At 51.5% G+C, this 18,348-nt stretch overlaps 1 protein-coding gene across 2 annotated transcripts; it reads left to right on the top strand.

Annotated features, from left to right (window-relative positions):
• Positions 1-16,858, top strand: TOMM34 (translocase of outer mitochondrial membrane 34). Of its 2 annotated transcripts, XM_047744068.1 has the most exons (8): positions 1-265; positions 4,162-4,261; positions 5,386-5,538; positions 8,927-9,096; positions 11,906-12,053; positions 15,612-15,738; positions 15,964-16,079; positions 16,596-16,858. In XM_047744068.1, the coding sequence occupies exons 1-7, from the start codon at positions 139-141 to the stop codon at positions 16,066-16,068; spliced, it is 930 nt and encodes a 309-aa protein (XP_047600024.1). In that variant the 5' UTR covers positions 1-138; the 3' UTR covers positions 16,069-16,079; positions 16,596-16,858. The 2 variants fall into 2 exon arrangements, with proteins under 2 accessions (XP_047600024.1, XP_047600023.1); XM_047744067.1 differs by having other exon boundaries at positions 2-265; positions 15,964-16,858.
• The last annotated feature ends 1,490 nt before the right edge of the window (positions 16,859-18,348 follow it).

The raw sequence follows: 18,348 nt of genomic DNA, 5'->3' as shown, positions 1-18,348 counted from the left end.
CGCGCGTCCCGCCCCCTCCAGGGCAGGTTGGCGGTCGCCGTCGCATCTTCGCCGGCCGGTGCTCCCGCCGGGACGCTGTTGCGCACGCCTCAGCGCGGTAACGGACGCGCCGCCCGGTGCGCCGGCTCGGCCCCGAGGATGGGCCCCAAGCTCGCAGACTCCGTGGAGGCGCTCCGCGCCGCCGGCAACCAGAGTTTCCGCAACGGCCAGTTCGCCGAAGCCACCGTGCTCTACAGCCGCGCGCTGCGGACGCTGCAGGCGCAAGGTACGACCCTGGCCCCGGTTTCCCCACCAGGCCGGCCTCTCCCCGCGGCGTCCCCCGCCGCGGCCGCCCAGACCTCGCTCCTGCCCAGGGTGCCTGCGGCTTGCTTTCTCCAGAGCCAGCTGGCTCATCAGGCCCACCGGGCACCCTTCCCGCCCATTCCCCGCTTCGGCATCCTACGAGAAACTTCCTTGAGCCTTTCTGCTATTTTTTTTTTAATTGTAATACGGTTTTATTACTGGTTCTTTTTCACTTATTGATTCATCCCAAACATATCTCCATATCAGTGGGTGTTTTATCACTATTTTTTTTTTATTGCGGTAAAAAACAGCATTAAATTTACCTTCTTAACCGTCTTTAAGTGGAGTATTAAGTACATTCAGATTGTTGTGCAACAGATCGCTGGAGCAGTGAAACTCTGTACCCACTAAAACACTAATCTTCCTTCCCTCCCCTCAGCCCTTTGTTTCCACCTTTCTATTTTTGGTAGCTGTGATTTTGATTAGTTTAACTTCCTATGAGTCCAGTCATACAGTATTTGTGTTTTGTGACTGACTTAGTTTGCTTACTTTAATGGCCCCAAGGAGATTATAATCCATGTTGTAGCAATGTGACAGATGGTTTCCTCCTTTTTTAAGGCTGCATAATTTTCCATTGTATGGACATACCACATTTAACTTACCCAGATGTAAACTAGGCCTGTCTGATAACCATCAGGGCTGCAAAGAAGACAGACACAGTGATTTGGTAAGAGAGGTGACTGGGGAGCTCTTTTGGAGTGGAAGGTCAAGGACAACTTTGAAGAAGTGACCTTTGAAGTGATGTCTGAATGATGAGAAGAAGCCAAGTGCATAGTTTTGGGTGATGAGTATTCCAGGTGGAGGAAACTGTTCATTCCAAAGGCCCCCAGACAGGATTAAGCATGGTGTGTTGCAGGAACCAGAGCATAGTAGCCAGTGGAGGAAGAGTAAATATTGAGGTCAGTTAGATAAGAGCCGTATTGTGTAGGCATTTTATACAGTAGGCTGTGGTAAGGAGTTTGGATTTTATTCCATGATGGGAGACAACTGGGGAGTTTGGGGTTTTTTGGTTTTTTAAGATTTTATTTATTTGACAGAGAGAGATCACAAGTAGGCAGAGAGGCAGGCAGAGAGAGAGGGGGAAGCAGGCTCCCCACCGAGCAGAGAGCCCGATGCAGGGCTCGATCCCAGGACCCTAAGACCTGAGCCAAAGGTAGAGGCTTAACCCACTGAGCCACCTAGGCACCCCAAGTTTTGTTTTAAACAGAGGAGCAGCATGTCCTTTACCAGTTCTCCCAGCCTCCAGCTCATGGGTAAGACACTTTGGAGAAGAGTTAAGCCTCATTCTAACCAACCACAGCCCACTGACCCAAACCTCTCCTCCAAAGTGCCTGACCCATGAGCCCTCATTTCCTGTAGTACCTATTTCCTTTTGCCTTCCTTCATTTGTTGAGTGCTTTACTATGTGTTAGACACTACAGACTTCATTCTTTTTTGTCTACATACAAACCAAGGATAAGACACCTTATAGATGAGGAGTCCAGAAGAGTTAAATCTGTCTACCCTGGGTTATACAATGAGGACATCAGAGGCAGGATCTGAAAACAGGTCTGTCTGATTTGCAAGTCCAAGTTTTGAATCATTTTGCCAGGCTTCTCCTCAAATCCTCTCCAAAGTCCAATCTGTCTTGTTTGACCTTGTGCAATTTCAAGCCCCTCTTTGGCCCCCTCTTGTTTTTCTAGACACTCCTCTTTAGGCCCACTTCCTCATCTCAGCCTCATTTGATGAAGTCACTGATGAATCTGAGGGAATTGATTTTCTACCTTTTTCTTTCATCCTACCCCAGCTGGTCTGCAAAGCATGTGCTTTTGAATGGATTTATTCTGGATCCTTAGAAGGGCTGCCTGGTGTAGATTTAGTTGGGGACCAGCATTTGGTTCTGATCTTGCTATTGATTTTCCTGGTAATATCTGGGCAAATCCATTGATTTCTCAGCTCAGCTTTGCTGATCTTGAAAGGACAGCAGGGAGCAAGCGAACAAAATGACCCTTCCAGCAAGTCTGTAAAGTGGTGTGTTAATGCGATAGGGGAGCACATGCGATCAGAGGGATCGAGTGACTCATGCGGGCTCAGGGGCAGGATCCTCGGCTCCTCTGCTGCTCTTCCCACCACACCCCTGCTGCTTCTGTGCATCCGTGCTCTAGCGCCTTGAGATAACTATGAGTTTTGAGTACTTGTGCTTATTATTCAAGAGCAAGGATATATTCTACTTTTTCTTGTACTTTGCTGTCTCACTCAGGGCCTGGCAAAATAAGGGGGGACGTTCTGATTTTATTGGTTTGTTACTATTGGTTTGTTACTGTTGATATTGAATGAAAACTGTCGTGCCTCAGTATGGTGACATACTTAGTTTAAAAAAGTAAGTTGTGGAAGGATAAGCAGTGGGGTGCCACTTAGTTTCGAAAATCTTTGAAAGCTATAAAATGGAATATGCTCTTCCCTGTGAATGTGAAGGTAATAGAAGAAGGCAAGCATGACTACAGGAGGGTGTTACCTACCAACTTCAGAACTGTGCTGACCTCTGGGGGTCTGGGGAGGAAGCAAAGAGAAAAGGGTGAGGATGAAGGGAGCTTTAGCCATCTCAAAAATGAAAGAGGTTGGAAACAAATACAATGTATTGCCAAGTCCAGGGATGGATGTCAAGTATCTGTTTCACTGTTTTCTGGATGTTTTGTAATTTTCAGGAAAGAGTTTATTTTACTTCTTTGGGGTATATACTCAGGAGTAGAATTACTGAGTCAACATCTAATAATTTTTGGAGTTTTTGGTTTGTTTGCTTTCCGTGATGGCTTGTGCTAGTGGGTATGAAGTGGTTGAAAAATTATTTTTTTAAAGATTTTATTTATTTATTTGAGAGAGTTAGAGTAGGAAAGCACAAGAGAGGGGAGGGTCAGAGGGAGAAACAGGCTCCCCCCTAAGCAGGGAGCCCAATGCAGGGCATGATCCTGGGACTCCGGGATCATAACCTAAGCCCAAGACAGACGCTTAACCAACTGAGCCAGCCAGGCACCCCAAAAAATTATTTTTTAAAATTGAAAGTCTTTGTGGCCACACAGTAAAAGACATGGGCTTCTGATATTCCTGAGGATAAGGATTACCTTTAGGAAAGTGTCTGATAATTCTCTTCCATACTGGGTCGCTCGAATCCTTCCCCTGATAAAGTTCTGCATATTCCTGCCAGACCCAGAGGACTCTTCTTTGGCAAAGTCCTCTCTGATTTGACCAGGTAGGATTCGTCTCTGTCTGACCTGTTCAGTCTCTTTTTTTATTTTATTTTATTTTATTTATTTATTTGACAGAGACAGAGATTGCAAGTAGGCAGAGAGGCAGGCAGAGATAGAGGAGGAAGCAGGCTCCCTGCCGAGCAGAGAGCCCGAAGCGGGGCTCGATCCCAGGACCCTGAGATCATGACGTGAGCCTAAGGCAGAGGCTTTAACCCACTGAGCCACCCAGGCGCCCCTGACCTGTTCAGTCTCTTTATCACATTTTTCTTTTCCTTTTTCAAAAACCCCTCTCATTGGGTTTATGTGCTTTTTGTAACAAAATTCACACACACATGTAGTTACAGCATGGATATCCTTGAGCAGAAGCCAGCTGGTTCATGTTTTGTCCTTTGCCTGGTCCTGACTTGCGTGCTGGAGTGAGCAAAAGAGAAGTTGATTGGTTCCCTGTGAGTGGCAGGAAACTTGCTGGCAGCCCCTCAGACCAAGAAGTGCCATCAGGAAGCCCAGAGAGCTCCGGGTTTGAAATACACCCCAGAGTCCCGGGGCGTCCATTTCCCACTCTGTTAATTTCGTGCTTTCTCTTCCCCTTGGGCAGGTTGCTCGAACCCGGAAGAAGAAAGCATCCTCTTCTCTAACCGCGCAGCTTGCCACCTGAAGGATGGCAACTGCAGGGACTGCATCAAGGACTGCACTTCGTAAGTGGGCGGGGCAGCCCCGGGGTCTCAGGACAGGAGGCTGCGTTCATCGGGCCTGTTCTCTTCTTAGGGTCAATCCCAGTGGTTCCGACTGTGTCAGATAAGGAGGAAGTGTCCCCGAGTGTCACCAGGTCACCGAGGATAGGAGGCTCCACGTGGTGCCTGCGGCCCCTGACTCATGTCTTTGGAGTCTGCCAACGGAGTGGGAGTCTTAGAGGGTGGGCTTAGGTCGGGACTTAGAGGTGAGCCTTACGGGCCTTGTGAGATTGGGGACCCGACGATGAGGGTGAGGTGCAGGCTTGTGACTGGCTCGCCCTGGTGTTTTCTGGGGTGGATGTGTGCAGGAGGGAAAGGAAGAGGGACAGAGGTTAGTTGAATCGCCTCAAAAGAAGCAAGGAGAAGAAGGCGTCCGTCGATCGCGAGGTGTAAAGGATGTTGAGCAGTTTGTCGTACTACTTTCTTCTGCGGCCAGTCTGACCCTGCCTGCTCTTCTCGTCCCTGAGCTGGCAACATGCGTGTGTTCTCAGACCCGCTCTCCTGCGGCCTCGCCTTGGGGTCATGCCCTGGTGATAGCTGAGAGAGGAGGAGAGACGAGTGTGCTCCCGGGGCCTGTGCTCGGGTGCTCCGTACCGGGCCCATGCTGGGTTTCCTTCCCGGAGGGCTCATGACCGCTCTGCGGGGTAAGTTGACCGTCCCGCCCAGGCTAGAAGTGGGTTGCGGCCGACTGAGGCCGTAAGGTGATCTACCTGGCGTTCCGTGGTCGGTGGCAGAGGTGGAATTCAGACACCACTCCAGCTGACGGCGAAGCCTCTTTCTCCCACCGGGTCAGACTCTGTAGGAACACGTGGGAGAGTACAAGCCACAGGCGCTTGTTCTTGATCTGGGGGGAGTGTGACTCAGAAAATTGGATTTAACAGCCTTAGTGGTTTTCTACCCTTCCTCCCTTCTTCACTTCAGTCTAAGTTGGAAAGTCCCTCTGCTAAGGTTTGACATTTTTAGCCACGTTTCTGTGCCAGCTGTGACCTCCTGTACGCTGAATGTCGCAGATGACCCTTCGTAGAAGGAGCTGTGGGGGGAGCCCTGGTGCCTCAGCAGCTGGATGACATTTCTGCCTCCTGCTCCAGAGCGCTGGCCCTGATTCCCTTCAGCATGAAGCCCCTTCTGCGGCGGGCCTCGGCCTACGAGGCTCTGGAGAAGTACCCCCTGGCCTATGTGGACTACAAGACCGTGCTGCAGATTGATGACAGTGTGGCGTCAGCCGTGGAAGGTCTCAACAGGTGAGCCTGACACCTCAGGCGGTCTCTCCGGAACTCCCTGGCCTCCTGGATTCACTCGGGACCGTGGCTTTGGTCAGCTCCTGGGGGTCCCCTGAGACCTGCTGAGCACATGGTGAAAGTGCTGAAGGAGAGTCCGAGGTCATGGTTAGCAGGGCCCTGAGGGGTCAGAGTGAGAGGGTGGATGGCTCGATGGCCCGGCTGCTCGGGTTCATTCATGTGCTAACAGGTTCTGGAGCTCTGTGTAAGGGATTGTGCCGGGTGCCCTGGGGGAGACCCCGCTTGCTTCATAGACCTAACTAGAGTGGGGACACAGGTGCAGGCAGCCGGGACACGAGGCTTGTAGGGTGGTGTTTGCAGAGTTGGGCTGGCCTTTGGTACTGTGATGCCTCCTCGAGGCCCGTTGGGCACCATTTTGTTCTGGGCTTTTGAGTGGTGGTTTGTTTTTGCCTCGTGGCTGCCTTCGTTTGTGTAACTGGTCACGTTTCCCCTCTTTGCATGGGCCACTAGAGAGCCAACAACCACACTCACAGCAACCCTTTACAGGACTTCGTGGCATGTGTTAAGTGTATCATTTTTAGCTTGACTTGTTTTCTTTCTGTCTTCTTTTATTCAGTCATTCAAGAGAATCTGGCACTTCTGTGTCCCCGACTTTGCACTAGGGCCTGGGCTGATCCCTGACACATAGCTTTTCCTGCCCTAACGGAACCCCCAGTCTCTTGGGGAACCCCAGTCAGTCATAGCCACGCACACCACCGTATAGTGAGTGGTGTGGTAGGAGGAGGCCTAGGGGGCTGAGGGGACAGAAAGAGGCACCTAACCTTCCCTAGGGGAAGGAGGAAGCCAGTCAGGATTTTGGAGAGGAGGTGAGCTGAGGCTGAGAAACGAAGAGATCTGGGGCCAGGGCAGCAGGAAGGGCAACTGCCAGGGTGAGCCGGGATGATGTGTTCTAGGAATTGTGAGAAGTCCCATGTCACTTAGCACTGCTGGTAAGGAGCTCAGCTCGGATGTGTGAGGTGAGCCTGGACCTAATCCAGGCACAGTGAGGTTTTGTGAAAGGGTCTTGAGCAAGGGAGCAACTTGAGCAGATTTGAGAGAAAAAGCTCACTGGCTCCCGTGTTGCTGGATGACGTGAAGGAGAGCAGAGTCAGAAGAGTTAGGCGGTAGCTCAAATGGTGGAGATAGCGGAAGGAGGACCGTGGGGACCAGTTTTGGGGACATTTAGGTAGTAGTTCAATGAATTTGGATGTTGGCGTTAGTGAGAAGGGAAGAATAGAAGAAACATCCTGGTGGGTGACACGGTAAGTCGCAGGGGACCGTGAGATGAGAGGTGTGAGGACAGTGGTTGGTATCTACGTGGGTTTTGGAGCAAAAGAGACAAATATAAGGCAGACTCTGGATTCGAGGTCATCAGCATAGAGGTGGGTTGAGGTTGTGGGAGAAAAAGAGACCCCCACAGCAAGTGAGCCCGGGGAAGAGGGTTGCGTTTTGAAAATTGCAACATTTGAGGGACTTCAGGGAGACAGCAACTGCAGGGGAGGAGGAAACTCAGACCACTTGAAGAGGGTTGCGTTTTGAAAATTGCAACATTTGAGGGACTTCAGGGAGACAGCAACTGCAGGGGAGGAGGAAACTCAGACCACTTAGGGAGGAAGTATTTCCAGAAGGATGAAAACCTCATTCCCATCAGGTGTTCCAATGAGTGAAGTGAACTTGTGGGTTTAAGGAGAGTGGCTGTGGTTATATGGAAGCATGCGGCAGGTCAGAAGCCTGCATGGCAGTGGGTTCAAGAAGCCCGGCCGTGAAGAGGCAGAGGAGTCCAGCTGAAATGGCAGGGTGGGGTCTCCAGGAGGCGGAAGTGAGGAAACAGTGAAATGTGGCCAGTTAGAGTCGGTGGAGAGAGAGGACGACGCTAGAGGAGAGCTGCTGGCTCTGGTTCCTGATGGGGGCAGGGCGAGGTGAGACCCAGAGCTGAGGTGGAGTGCCTGGCCTTGTCACTTCTTCACGTGTGACAGGAGAGAACTAGGAAGGATTCAGTGCCCACGCAGGTGGGTTTGTGTTAGTGAGACCTGGAACTCTGCCCTAAAAAAGGAGGGGAGGGTAAGAGAGCCAGGCTGAGGAGCGTAGAGGTTTGACATAGCTGTGCTAGTCAGGAAGACAGCTGGAGGCCTTAGAGACCGTGAGTTTGTAGTGATTGCCATCTGGGACACCGTCCTTCTAGTCACATGGGAGCACAGTCGTTGGAGCAGAGAAAGCATACGGTTGGCTTTATTCACTGATGGAGCACATGATTACAGGGCCTGGGTGGGTGTCGTGTGATGTGCTACGGGCTGGAGATCTCTTAACCAAAGGGACGTGATCCCTGAGCAGCATCTGAAGGAAGTTAGCTGGGCCCAGAAGGGGGTGGGGGATGGAAAGTGAAGACATCATTCCAGGTGGAGGGAAAAGTGTGGGCAGAGGCTCGAACAGCTGGATCAAGAGGGAATGCGGCACACGGTAGAAGTGAGGAGGAGCAGGGGACCAGATCTCAGGCCCTGTCAGCCTAGGGACGTGGGAAGCGTTAGAGGATTTCAGAATTTGAGAATAACCTAAGATTTGTTTTTTTTTTTTTTTAAGATTTTATTTATTTATTTGACAGAGAGAAATCACAAGTAAGCAGAGAGGCAGGCAGAGAGAGAGGAGGAAGCAGGCTCCCTGCTGAGCAGTAAGCCCGATGTGGGGCTCGAACCCAGGACCTGGGATCATGACCTGAGCCAAAGGCAGCGGCTTAACCCACTGAGCCACCCAGGCGCCCCTAAGATTTGTATTTTATAAAAATCTCTGAGCATTAGTCACGCATCAGGTGCTTGCATGGCCTTGTAATAGATCCACTGACAAAATATAAGACATGTGATCCTTTCTTGGGGGCATGTGTGGTCCTTCGGGGGTGAGGTTTGAGTACCCTTTTTTTTTTTAATAAGCGTACTTTTTTTTTTTTAAGATTTTATTTATTTGACACAGAGCGATCACAAGTAGGCAGAGAGGCAGACAGAGGGGAAGAGGGAAGCAGGCTCCCTGCTGAGCAGAGAACCCAATGTGGGCTTCAATCTGGGGACCCTGAGATCATGACCTGAGCGAAAGGCAGAAACTTAACCCACTGAGCCACCCAGGTGCCCCAGGTTTGAGTACCCTTAACAAGCAGCCGTCACTGCTTTGAAGTTAACAGAGTGTGGCCAAGTCTGGGCCAGGCAGGGTGGACGTGTCATGGTGCAGACTTGTGTCCCCTTCCTGCTGTGTGTCACAAGGCTGTAAAAGGATGGTGGCTCTCACACACCCCCTCTGGATTTCTGAGAGGAGGGGTATCTTCTTGACCCAGTCAGAAACCTCCTTGTAATTTTCTCTGCCTTTCCAGAATGACCAGAGCTCTCATGGACTCGCTGGGGCCTGAGTGGCGCCTGAAGTTGCCTTCTATCCCCTTGGTGCCTGTCACAGCTCAGAAGAGGTGGGATTCCTCACCTTTGGAGTACCACAAAGAGAACACTAAGGGCAAATTCAGAGAAGCCACAACCGCCAAGGGCAGAGGTAAGCTGTGACTTCCTGCCCAGAGTGTTACAATCTCCCCTTGGCTACCACCTTCAGAGTAATCCTGTAAAACCTGACCTTGCTTAAAGCCAAGCTATAAAAGTTATCCAGGAAACAAAAAGTCTTTACCTTTTAGAGCCTGTCTTCTCAGTTCAATCCTGAAGGCAATGAGAAAGCCCGCCCACTGCTGTCCCAATTCAGAGTCAGAAAAGGCACATTGGACACTCAATCTGGCGCATAGGTATACAGCGTTAGTTCCCTCCTCTTTCCTCTGGCTGCACTGGGGATGGATGATCCAGGATGTTTTTGGTGGCAAGAACAGAAAACTCAATGTGGTAAAAATAACAAAGAGAACATAACAGCTCATGTAACTGAAAGTTACGAGTTCAGATTCAGGTTAGGTTTGCTCCAGGAGCTCACGACATTAGCAGACTCGGACTCCATTCCTTGGTACTCGTCTCAGCTCTCTTCTTTGGTGTGTCTGCTTTGTCCTGGGGCAGTCTTCCCTCCCAGGGGTAAAATAGCCATAAAGTAGTTCCTGGCCTCGTCCACAATATGCCATGCCTTGTGGCCCAGAGGAAGAGAAAAAGGTGGTTTTCTTCTGAGAGCTCCCTAAGAGAGGGTTTCTTTCCTTTAAATCCCTTTAAATACACCGTCTCAGTGTATTCTGGCCTGTTTGGTCACAGGCCATTCTCTAGGAACTGATCACTGGGGCCAGGGGGATTTTGTGGCCCTAAACCATCTGCCTCCACCTTCGTAGTGAGAGGGTGCCGCTTCCCCAGGAGTGCACACACCACATGGGGCCCTGGAGGTGGAATAGGGAGGGAAGGTCAAAGCCAGGGAGCCCCAAAACGGGAGACTGTCGACCTCAACCATGTAAAATATAGAGGGGCCATTCTTCAGGCCACGGTTCAGCGGTGCCCCAGGGAATGAGCTGGGCCCAGTGAGTCTAGGCATTGAGGAGAGCAGGTGCAGCGGGTGAGCGCTCCAGGCTCGCCGTGGCAGCAATGCAGGGCGGGGTCACTCCCCTGGCCAAGGGCCAGGGAATGGATCTGGCCGTGGGTAGCATTCACTCTGGTTTGTGGGAACCTGCTAAGTGTCCCCCACTCTTCTCCAGAATGGAAATATGGGGTGCTAACGAACTCGATGGCTTCAGGGCACCTACTAAGTATTTCATTCTTTCAGAGTCACTGGCCCATATATTTTCCAGCTCTGTGCCATGTATTTCCTGCATGACACAGAGAGGACAGGCAGTCTAGGCCGTCGGAAGCCCTCAGTATAAAAGAGACGGAGACTCCCAAACAGCATTTCCAAATACAGGAGGAAGGACATGTGCTTTAGAGCCTTTAGTATTTGGGGAGTTCGAGACAGGAACTGACACCTGTGTGCTTGGAGGAGTCAGGGAAAGCCTCCCGGAGGAGGTGACCAGTGGAGCTGGATGCTGAGGGGGACTGAAAGGGGTGTTCTTCAGGTGGGGAAGGGAAGGGAAGGGAATGTCTGACAGAGTCAGTAGAAAGAGCTAGAGAATGCAGTGCGTGGCTCTCACTGGGGAGTCGCAGGAGGCCCCAGGCCTGCTGTGTGGAGTTGGGGAGCCTGAGGAAAGCCGAAGGGGTATGGATGCGGCAGCCCGCCCAGGAGAGGGCAGGAAGGTTCACAGCAGAATGTTGCAACCGCAAACAACAGAACTGGAAACGGTGCAGATCTCCAAGCAGAAGGGATGAATGAGCAGTGAGCACGAGCTACAGGGATACGCGTCAGTACAGCAGAGTCTGAGGAGCACAGTGCCGAGGGGAAGGAGTAAAGCCAAGTCACAGAGGAATAGGAATACTTAGAATCATTTATTCTTTTATATGAAATTAAAAAAAAAAAAACAAATGGCAAATGGTTTATAGGAATTATCGTATAGAGTTAAGCTACCAAGGAAGAAAGGGGGAAGAAAGCACAGGCTTGGGGATCTTGGTTTCCTCCAGGGGTGGGTTGACTTGGGGAGGGGGCCCCCATGGGCTTTAAAGGTCTCAGTAAATGTTCCATTTCTGAAGGTGAGGGATGAGTGTAAGGGTGTTAGTTTTGTTCCTAAAACCTTACCGATGTCGTAAAGATTCAGGATTTTATAAAGATAGTTTTTAAAAATTAAAGAAACCCAGTGATCTGGGAGCTGGGGCTGGAGCGTGGTTGCGGCTGTGCAGTGAAGGGCCGAGGGCCAGGCCAGCAGCCCGGGTTTCGCCTCGTGTGTCTGTCCGTCTGCGCTGAGGCCGAGCTGTGTGGGGCAGGTGAGGGAAGGTCCAGGCTCAGAACAACACAGAGGGCTCCTCGGCCGTCTTCAGAGATCTGGGGAGTGACACCCTTTCTTTCTCAGATGCTTATTTAAATACTTACTTCCTCTCCTGCTTTAAGTTGATAGGGTGTTCTGCACTTTGTGGCGCACTCAGGTTTTATCCTGACACTGGCCCCGGGTCGGGTTGCTAGTGCCCCAGTATACAGAGGAACTGAGGTCCCCAAGACTAGGCAGGTCACCCAAGGTCCCCGGCTACTGAGGGCCACTGCAGGGACTAGACCTCAGCGTGCCCTTTACCGCTTATCTGTCTGACGTGTGTGTCTGTGTGTGTTTCCGTCGGGAGTCCCCAGCCTCCGACTGAGAACATGTTTAATTTCCCAGAAGCCACGTGGGGGACTCCTTCCTTGGGGACGCTGCTTTAGAGCAGTGTAGGGAGTCTGGGGAGGGGGCGTGGGAGGGGGTCGCTGACAGTGAGGCCTCATGGCCCTCAGGCACCTGCTCCATGGCTCTTACCTCTTCTGAATTTGCATCTAGTGTCTTCTGCTGGGGATGTGGAGAGAGCCAGAATTCTGAAGGAAGAAGGCAATGAGCTTGTAAAGAAGGGGAACCATAAGAAAGCTATTGAGAAGTACAGTGAAAGCCTGTCCTTTAGTGACATGGAGTCTGCCACGTACAGCAACAGGTATATTCCGTGCAGCTGCTGCCCTGGGGGCTTGCAGGACGCTGGCTGTCGCCCCCCAAGTCTGCTTGCGGACTAGGGTGGCCTCTTCACTCCTCTCGTTGACTTGGTGTGTCGCACCTCAGAGTAGGCGTACTTGGTGGTTTTGGTCACTGGGAGGCAGGTGTGGCCGGTGGCATTCTCTCTCTTAAAGGAATAGAAACTGAGCGATGCCCCCATGGGGCCTGGGCTCTCTCCCCCTCCCTCCTCTTCAGGCTTTCTTGAACCGTCCAGCTGTGCACACTCCGTGAGTGAGAGCAGTGTGCTTGCCACACAAACATGGCCTCCGCACATGTCTCGTAGCCCTCCCCCTGGCCTAGCCCCACAGCTTCCCCAGACCCTCCCGTCGCGTGGGTTGGCCCTGTCTCAGCACAGGGACAGAACTCAGGGTGTGGACTCCCTGTCACCTGGCCTGGGAGCAAGAGAGATGGTCCTGCCTAGCCTGAAGGGTGTGACCTGCGGCCCAGTTGAACAACCCGCACCATGGGCTGTGGCCATGGCTGCTGGTTCTTTCTACTGACGGGGTGGGGGGGTTGGGGGGGGCACTGTCCCTTTACTGGGTGGGAATTATGGTTTTACACACACTCAGGTGTACTGGTGGTCAGTGGCCTTCCCCTTTGCAAGTCAAGAAATCAGAAGCTCAGAGCTGGAACGTCTTCACCTCCGCTCACCTGGCCAGTAAATGGTGGAGACAGACTTGCAAACCTGGCTCCGATGAGATCTACTAGTTTTACTGTCAGAAGCTTGGAACACTCACCGAGGGACCATCTCTGAGCCAAATCTTGCTTATAAAAGATTTACTATAAAAATGTTATCAATTGTTTCTCCCGCCCTGCTAACATACACATACTATTACTCTTTAGTTAAAAAATCTTGGATTTACTATAGTCTCGCCATTCACTATGCAAAATTCTTGGGATAAAAATGTGTTCCAGATCTGAGTAAGGTCATATGGTTCATACATGGGACCACATAATACTCCCACAGGCTCTGGGGCAGTGGCTGAAGTTCACTGTTAACATTTCTGCCTGAAACACAGGGACAGTCCATGTTCATGTGGGGCAGTGTTCCAGACTAAGTACCCGCAGGCCTGTGCAAGTCAGGTTTTGCTGTCAAATAAGTTCAAGAGAGAACTTTTCATTTTAAAGTGTGGATTCTGGCATTTGGAACCTGTGGTTCTACTGGCTGATTAGACCAGGGGTCCCTCAGTCTGTCAGGCTCACCAGAAGGAAGCGCTGCTGCCCATCTGTTCTGGGTTTCTGCAGCAGCATTTTGATAACCCCATCCCTGGGCCTGCTGGACTCACTTGTCTCATACTGCGAGAGACCTCTAATAGTCTAGTTTCCTGAATTTTTACTGTATTCAAGACAATGCTTTGTTTTGTTTCAATACAATTTTTCACGCAAGTGTGTTTGTGCCACACTGTTTTAATTATTAGTGCTTTATACTCTCTTGTAGGGGTGGTTTTCTCCTTGTTCTTAATCAGAGCATCACTGGCTCTTCTCCCAGGTTTGTTCTTCTAGCTTTGTCCTTCTAGTAGGATTCTTTTTGACAGACTCCAAAAAGTATCTTGGTGGGCTTTTAGTTGTGGTTACATTGAATTTATAAATTTTTTGGGAAGATTTTTATTATTTATTTATTTGACAGGCCGAGAAGCAGGCAGAGAGAGAGGGGGAAACAGGCTCCCTGCTGAGCAGAGAGCCCAACACGGGGCTCAATCCCAGGACCCTGATATCATGACCTGAGCCAAAGGCAGAGGCTTTAACCTACTGAGCCACCCAGGCGCCCCTGAATTTATAAATTTAATTTCGAGGACTGATAACTTGACACAAAACTGAATTTTCCCTCCATTGTGGCTGAAATTATACATCCCGGATGCCACTGAAATGCTCTGCCTTGTGTGTCTGAAGCTCTGCGCACCGGGGCATCGCCTTTGGCTTCCTCCTGTTCTCTCTGTGCAGTTGATATCACTCGGGTGCCCCGCACGTACAGCTTGCCCTGAATGGACCTTCAGAAGAGTCTCATTTAAAATTAAAAATAAACCTGAATCCCTATCTCACTCCATATTTTAAAAGAAATTCTAAGTGGGTCACAGTTTCAAATGTGGAAAGTAAAAGTATTAAGTTCTAGGAGAATGCACAGATTAATTATCTTGCAGTGGGAAAAGTATTAAAATGGAATTGTTGTGGGGTGGGGGATAGGGACCAGAGCGGTCATTAAAGGAAAGGTAAATTCGACTTCATAAGGTTAAAAACCCTTATGTAAAGATACTGAGCAATTACATTAAAACGGATCTTGTTTTCTTCCATTATTGATTGAAATTAAAGATTGACACCCAGGGTTGGTACAGTTACAGGAAAATAGAAAGTTATTGATGGTGCCTCAGAGAGCAGCTCCTTTGCAGAGCATTTTGGCAACAGTCAAGATTATAAGTGCCCGGGGGCACCTGGGTGGCTCAGTGGGTTAAGCCTCTGCCTTCAGCTTGGATCATGATCTCAGGGTCCTGGGATGGAGCCCCACATCAGACTCTCTGCTCAGCGGGGAGCCTGCTTCCCCCTCTCTCTCTGCCTGCCTCTCTGCCTACTTGTGATCTCTGTCTATCAAATAAATAAATAAAATCTTTAAAAAAAAAAAAAGATTATAAGTGCCCGTATCCACTGACCCATGGTCCCTCCCAGCAGGCCTCTGAGTTTTATGCACAAGGACACTGATGGCAGTGTCTTGTGTTTACAGACTGGAAGCAATGAAAACTGTCCCCAGATAAGGAATTGGTAAAATAAGTTATGGTTCATCCGACCAAGTGAATACTGCTCCCACTGGAGATGCTGGGGATGGATGGATGGAGGCCCAGAGGGAGCGCCAACACACCTGTTCTTAGCGGCCATCTTTGGAGAAAAGAAGGGGGAAGGTGTACAGACTTTCTGCTCGTAGATGCAGAACATTTTGTCACATGGGTGTCTGCAGCTGTTTTTTTCCCATGATTATGAAAATTCTCACACTATAAGTTGAAAGAATTGTGCGTTGAACCACCTACCATCTAAATTCCCCATTAACACTTTGCTCCGTTTGCCCCTATCGCTATGGAGCCGTTGACCGGCGCCTCTTAGTTTGGGCACATTTCAGCGTGAGCCGCAGGCCTCTTCCACCTTCCCGCTAACATGCCCACGTGCGCATCCTCACCCTGGATGACTCTTTAATCCATCAAGGGGGAGGTTTCAGGAACAGAAGATAACAGGCTGGGAGTGTGAGGTGGCCTGAGGGATGGAGCCACACGGTCAGGACGCGGAGTGCCGCAAGCCAGGCTCCCAAGGGGCACCTCTCCCCCCTCCATCCCACCCCACGCTGCACCCTCAGGTTCCCGCTATGGAGAGGGGCCAGCCTCCCCGCAAGGGTGAGGAAGGTGTGCGACCACCAGCTCAGAGCGCTGTTTGTCAACTCCAAGATCCACCCCTCTGACCACCACATGGCTGGAGGTGGGGGGGCTAAGCAGGGGCTGAGACCTCCGTCGGCCTTTCCCATCAGAGCGCTCTGCCATTTGGCCCTGAAGCAGTACAAGGAAGCAGTGAGGGACTGCACAGAAGCCCTCAGGCTGGATGGAAAGAACGTGAAGGCGTTCTACAGACGAGCGCAAGCCTACAAGGCACTCAAGGTAAGAAAAGCCTGACTGAAAGGCACCCACTGAGGCGCCAGTGCCTGGGGTGGCCCTTCCAGAGCGTAGGCTGGGCGAGGGGGGGTGGGCCACGTCCCTCCCCATCCAGGGAAGCCCTGGTGGTTCCGGGCAGGCCCTGAGGCTGGGGTTCAAGACCCTCCGCCCTGGCCGCTCCAGCCCGCCTCGGTCGGGCCTCCATCCTCGCCCCCTTCTCTCTCCTCTCAGGACTACAAATCCAGCTTTGAAGACATCAACAGTCTTCTGCAGCTTGAGCCGAGAAACGGCCCTGCCCAGAAGTTGCAGCAGGAAGTTAACCAGAGCTTAAACTAAAGACCCAGAAGGTTAGCGGGAAACCTCTGCCCGAGCTCCCTCCTCCAGGCCTGCTCCTGGGACCCAGCATACCCCCAAGTGAGCTCGGATGTGACTCAGAGGTGACGGCTTCCCGCCCCTTAAGAGGCTTTGCTTGTTCAAATTAAGCTCAGAGTAGTAAAACAAAAAAACAAACCCCAGATGTTGTTTTGCTGGAACGGTCCCTACTCCCCGCCTGCCTCGGACAGTTGGCAGAGCACTTGGCTCTGTCCTTGCCCCAGCCGTGCTCCCCACGGCTGCCCTTCTAGCTGCACCAGACCCATCTCACTGTGGTTCATCTGAGCAAACTGAGCTCGGGGGTTGGGGGGCTAGTGGGGCATGAGGGATAAACTAGAACCCAGAGCAGCCTGTTGAGCTGGTTCTCCAGGGCTGCCGTCCCCGCCCTGTCCCGGGCAGAGTTCCCTGTGTTCTGAGCTCCAGTGCCTTTTGGCTGGGCCCTGCTTTGGTGAGGATGCGGAATCCTGACCCTCGGATGGCCTTGTCCGTAGCTCTGCGCGGCAGCCTCCTGCGGGGAGGTGCCCAAGCGGTTTTAAGAGTCCGGAGGTGTGGCCGCTCCTGAAGGTGGGATGGAGAGAAAGGCCTTCTTGAAGTCCGTGTCCTTCCACTCTGGGCAGGGACTTCTTTTGACCTCAACAGTGGCTCCCCCCTCCAAGCTTCTAGGTTCTTTGTAACGTGAAGTTAATTTGAACTAAACTACTGATTTTGTTGAACTGTGTATTCAAGCTATTGCATTAAACATCTTTCTGGTACATAGATGCCTACTGTATTCATGTTTGTGCTTTTTCAGCTTTGTGCCTGCACCTTTGCAGTAATAAAGAGCTACAGTGTGTTGAGCATTTGCACACTCGTTGAACAGACTTCCTGGAGTGTCTGCACGGGTTAGGCTCTGTGTACAGTGCTGGGGAGATCGGTGACCAGCCATGTCCCTGCTTGCAGAGGCTGAGGCTCTGGTGGGCAGGGACGGTGGTCACCAGACATCCCTGGAACAAACTGCAGCCAGGCAAGCGCTCTAGAGCCGTCACACAGCGCTTTCCCCGCCTGACCCTGGGGAGGGAAAGGGGTCCCTGAGGAAGTAAAGCTTGCATTGAGTTCTAACGTGGGAGTTTAACTGGTGAGGAGAGTAGTAAGGCAGGCCAAGCAGACACCACAGACGTTTGTATAGGCCCCAGCTGGGAGGAGAGGGCGAGAACGGGGCCCAGAAAGTACTTCCTGGTCTGTGTCCTAGTCAAATTGTTCTCCCCCCCCCCCCACTTTTTTTTTTTTTTTTTAAGACTTTGAGAGAACAAGTGGGAGGAAGGGCAGAGAGAGAAGACTCCCCACAGAGCAGGGAGCCTGACATGAGACTCGATCTCAGGATTCTGGATCATGATCTGAGCTGAAGGCAAACTCTTAACTGACCGAGCCACCCAGGCACCCAATGTGTTTTCCCCTTAATGGAGCAGCACACAGTCTGAGGACCCTAAGAGCAGAGGGAATCCATTGTCCCTTTTCTCCTGTCACAGGAGTGCCGAGCGCCATTCAGCTGGTAGCACACTGCTTCTGAGCTCTGAAGGAGGAGCTTCTGCTCTGTGAGACCACAGCCCTCTGAACTAAGCAGATTCTAGGGGTCACAGGCCCATGTGCCGCATGGCCAAGGGGCCAGAGCGGGGAGCTGTGCCTCTTTTATTATCACCTCTCAGGCAAGACTCTTAACTGATGGGAGGCAGGTTTAGTGGTAACATCCCTTCACAATTGACTGACTTTTTCTTCTCAAGGTCTAGAAGGCAAGCACCTTGGTTTACTAATGGACACACAGAAGATAAAATCAGGACTTGGGAAGGTATCTAAAAGCAATTCTGTGGGCGCTTTTTCTAGAATAATGGTATGTGATAATGATAATGTGCCCAGACGGCACAGGAGGCCTCCTTGTGCCCGAGGGAGGTGGGGCAGAGCAAAGGGTGGGGGCTTGACTGGGCTGGGATTGGCTGGAAGGAGCAGACACCGAAGTGCTGGAGGAGAAGGTGTGTACACCAGAGAAGGGGCAGGGGCAGAGCAGGACCATCTGGAAGCGCCCCAAAGCGCACCCAGCAGCGGCCCTCACACAGCACTGAGACAAGGAATTCAAGCCTCAGGTGCCCACGTCTGATGCACATGGAGGTTTCTGGATACCTGGCTGAGTGCCCGGCAGTGCAGGTATCCCCCCCTCTCCCGAAGCACCAACTGCCGCTGGCCTCCCGCTGACTGAGGGATTGTGTAACATTA

The sequence above is a fragment of the Lutra lutra genome, chromosome 9, assembly GCF_902655055.1.
Source record: "Lutra lutra chromosome 9, mLutLut1.2, whole genome shotgun sequence".
NCBI lineage: Eukaryota > Metazoa > Chordata > Mammalia > Carnivora > Mustelidae > Lutra > Lutra lutra.
This window is presented reverse-complemented; position numbering and strand designations above follow the sequence as displayed.

Coding starts and splice junctions, on each gene's coding strand:
- TOMM34 (XM_047744068.1), top strand. CDS start 139: ATGGGCCCCAAGCTCGCAGACTCCGTGGAGGCGCTCCGCGCCGCCGGC. Junction 266..4,161: donor GCGGACGCTGCAGGCGCAAG/GTACGACCCTGG, acceptor CCCCTTGGGCAG/GTTGCTCGAACCCGGAAGAA. Junction 12,054..15,611: donor TCTGCCACGTACAGCAACAG/GTATATTCCGTG, acceptor CTTTCCCATCAG/AGCGCTCTGCCATTTGGCCC.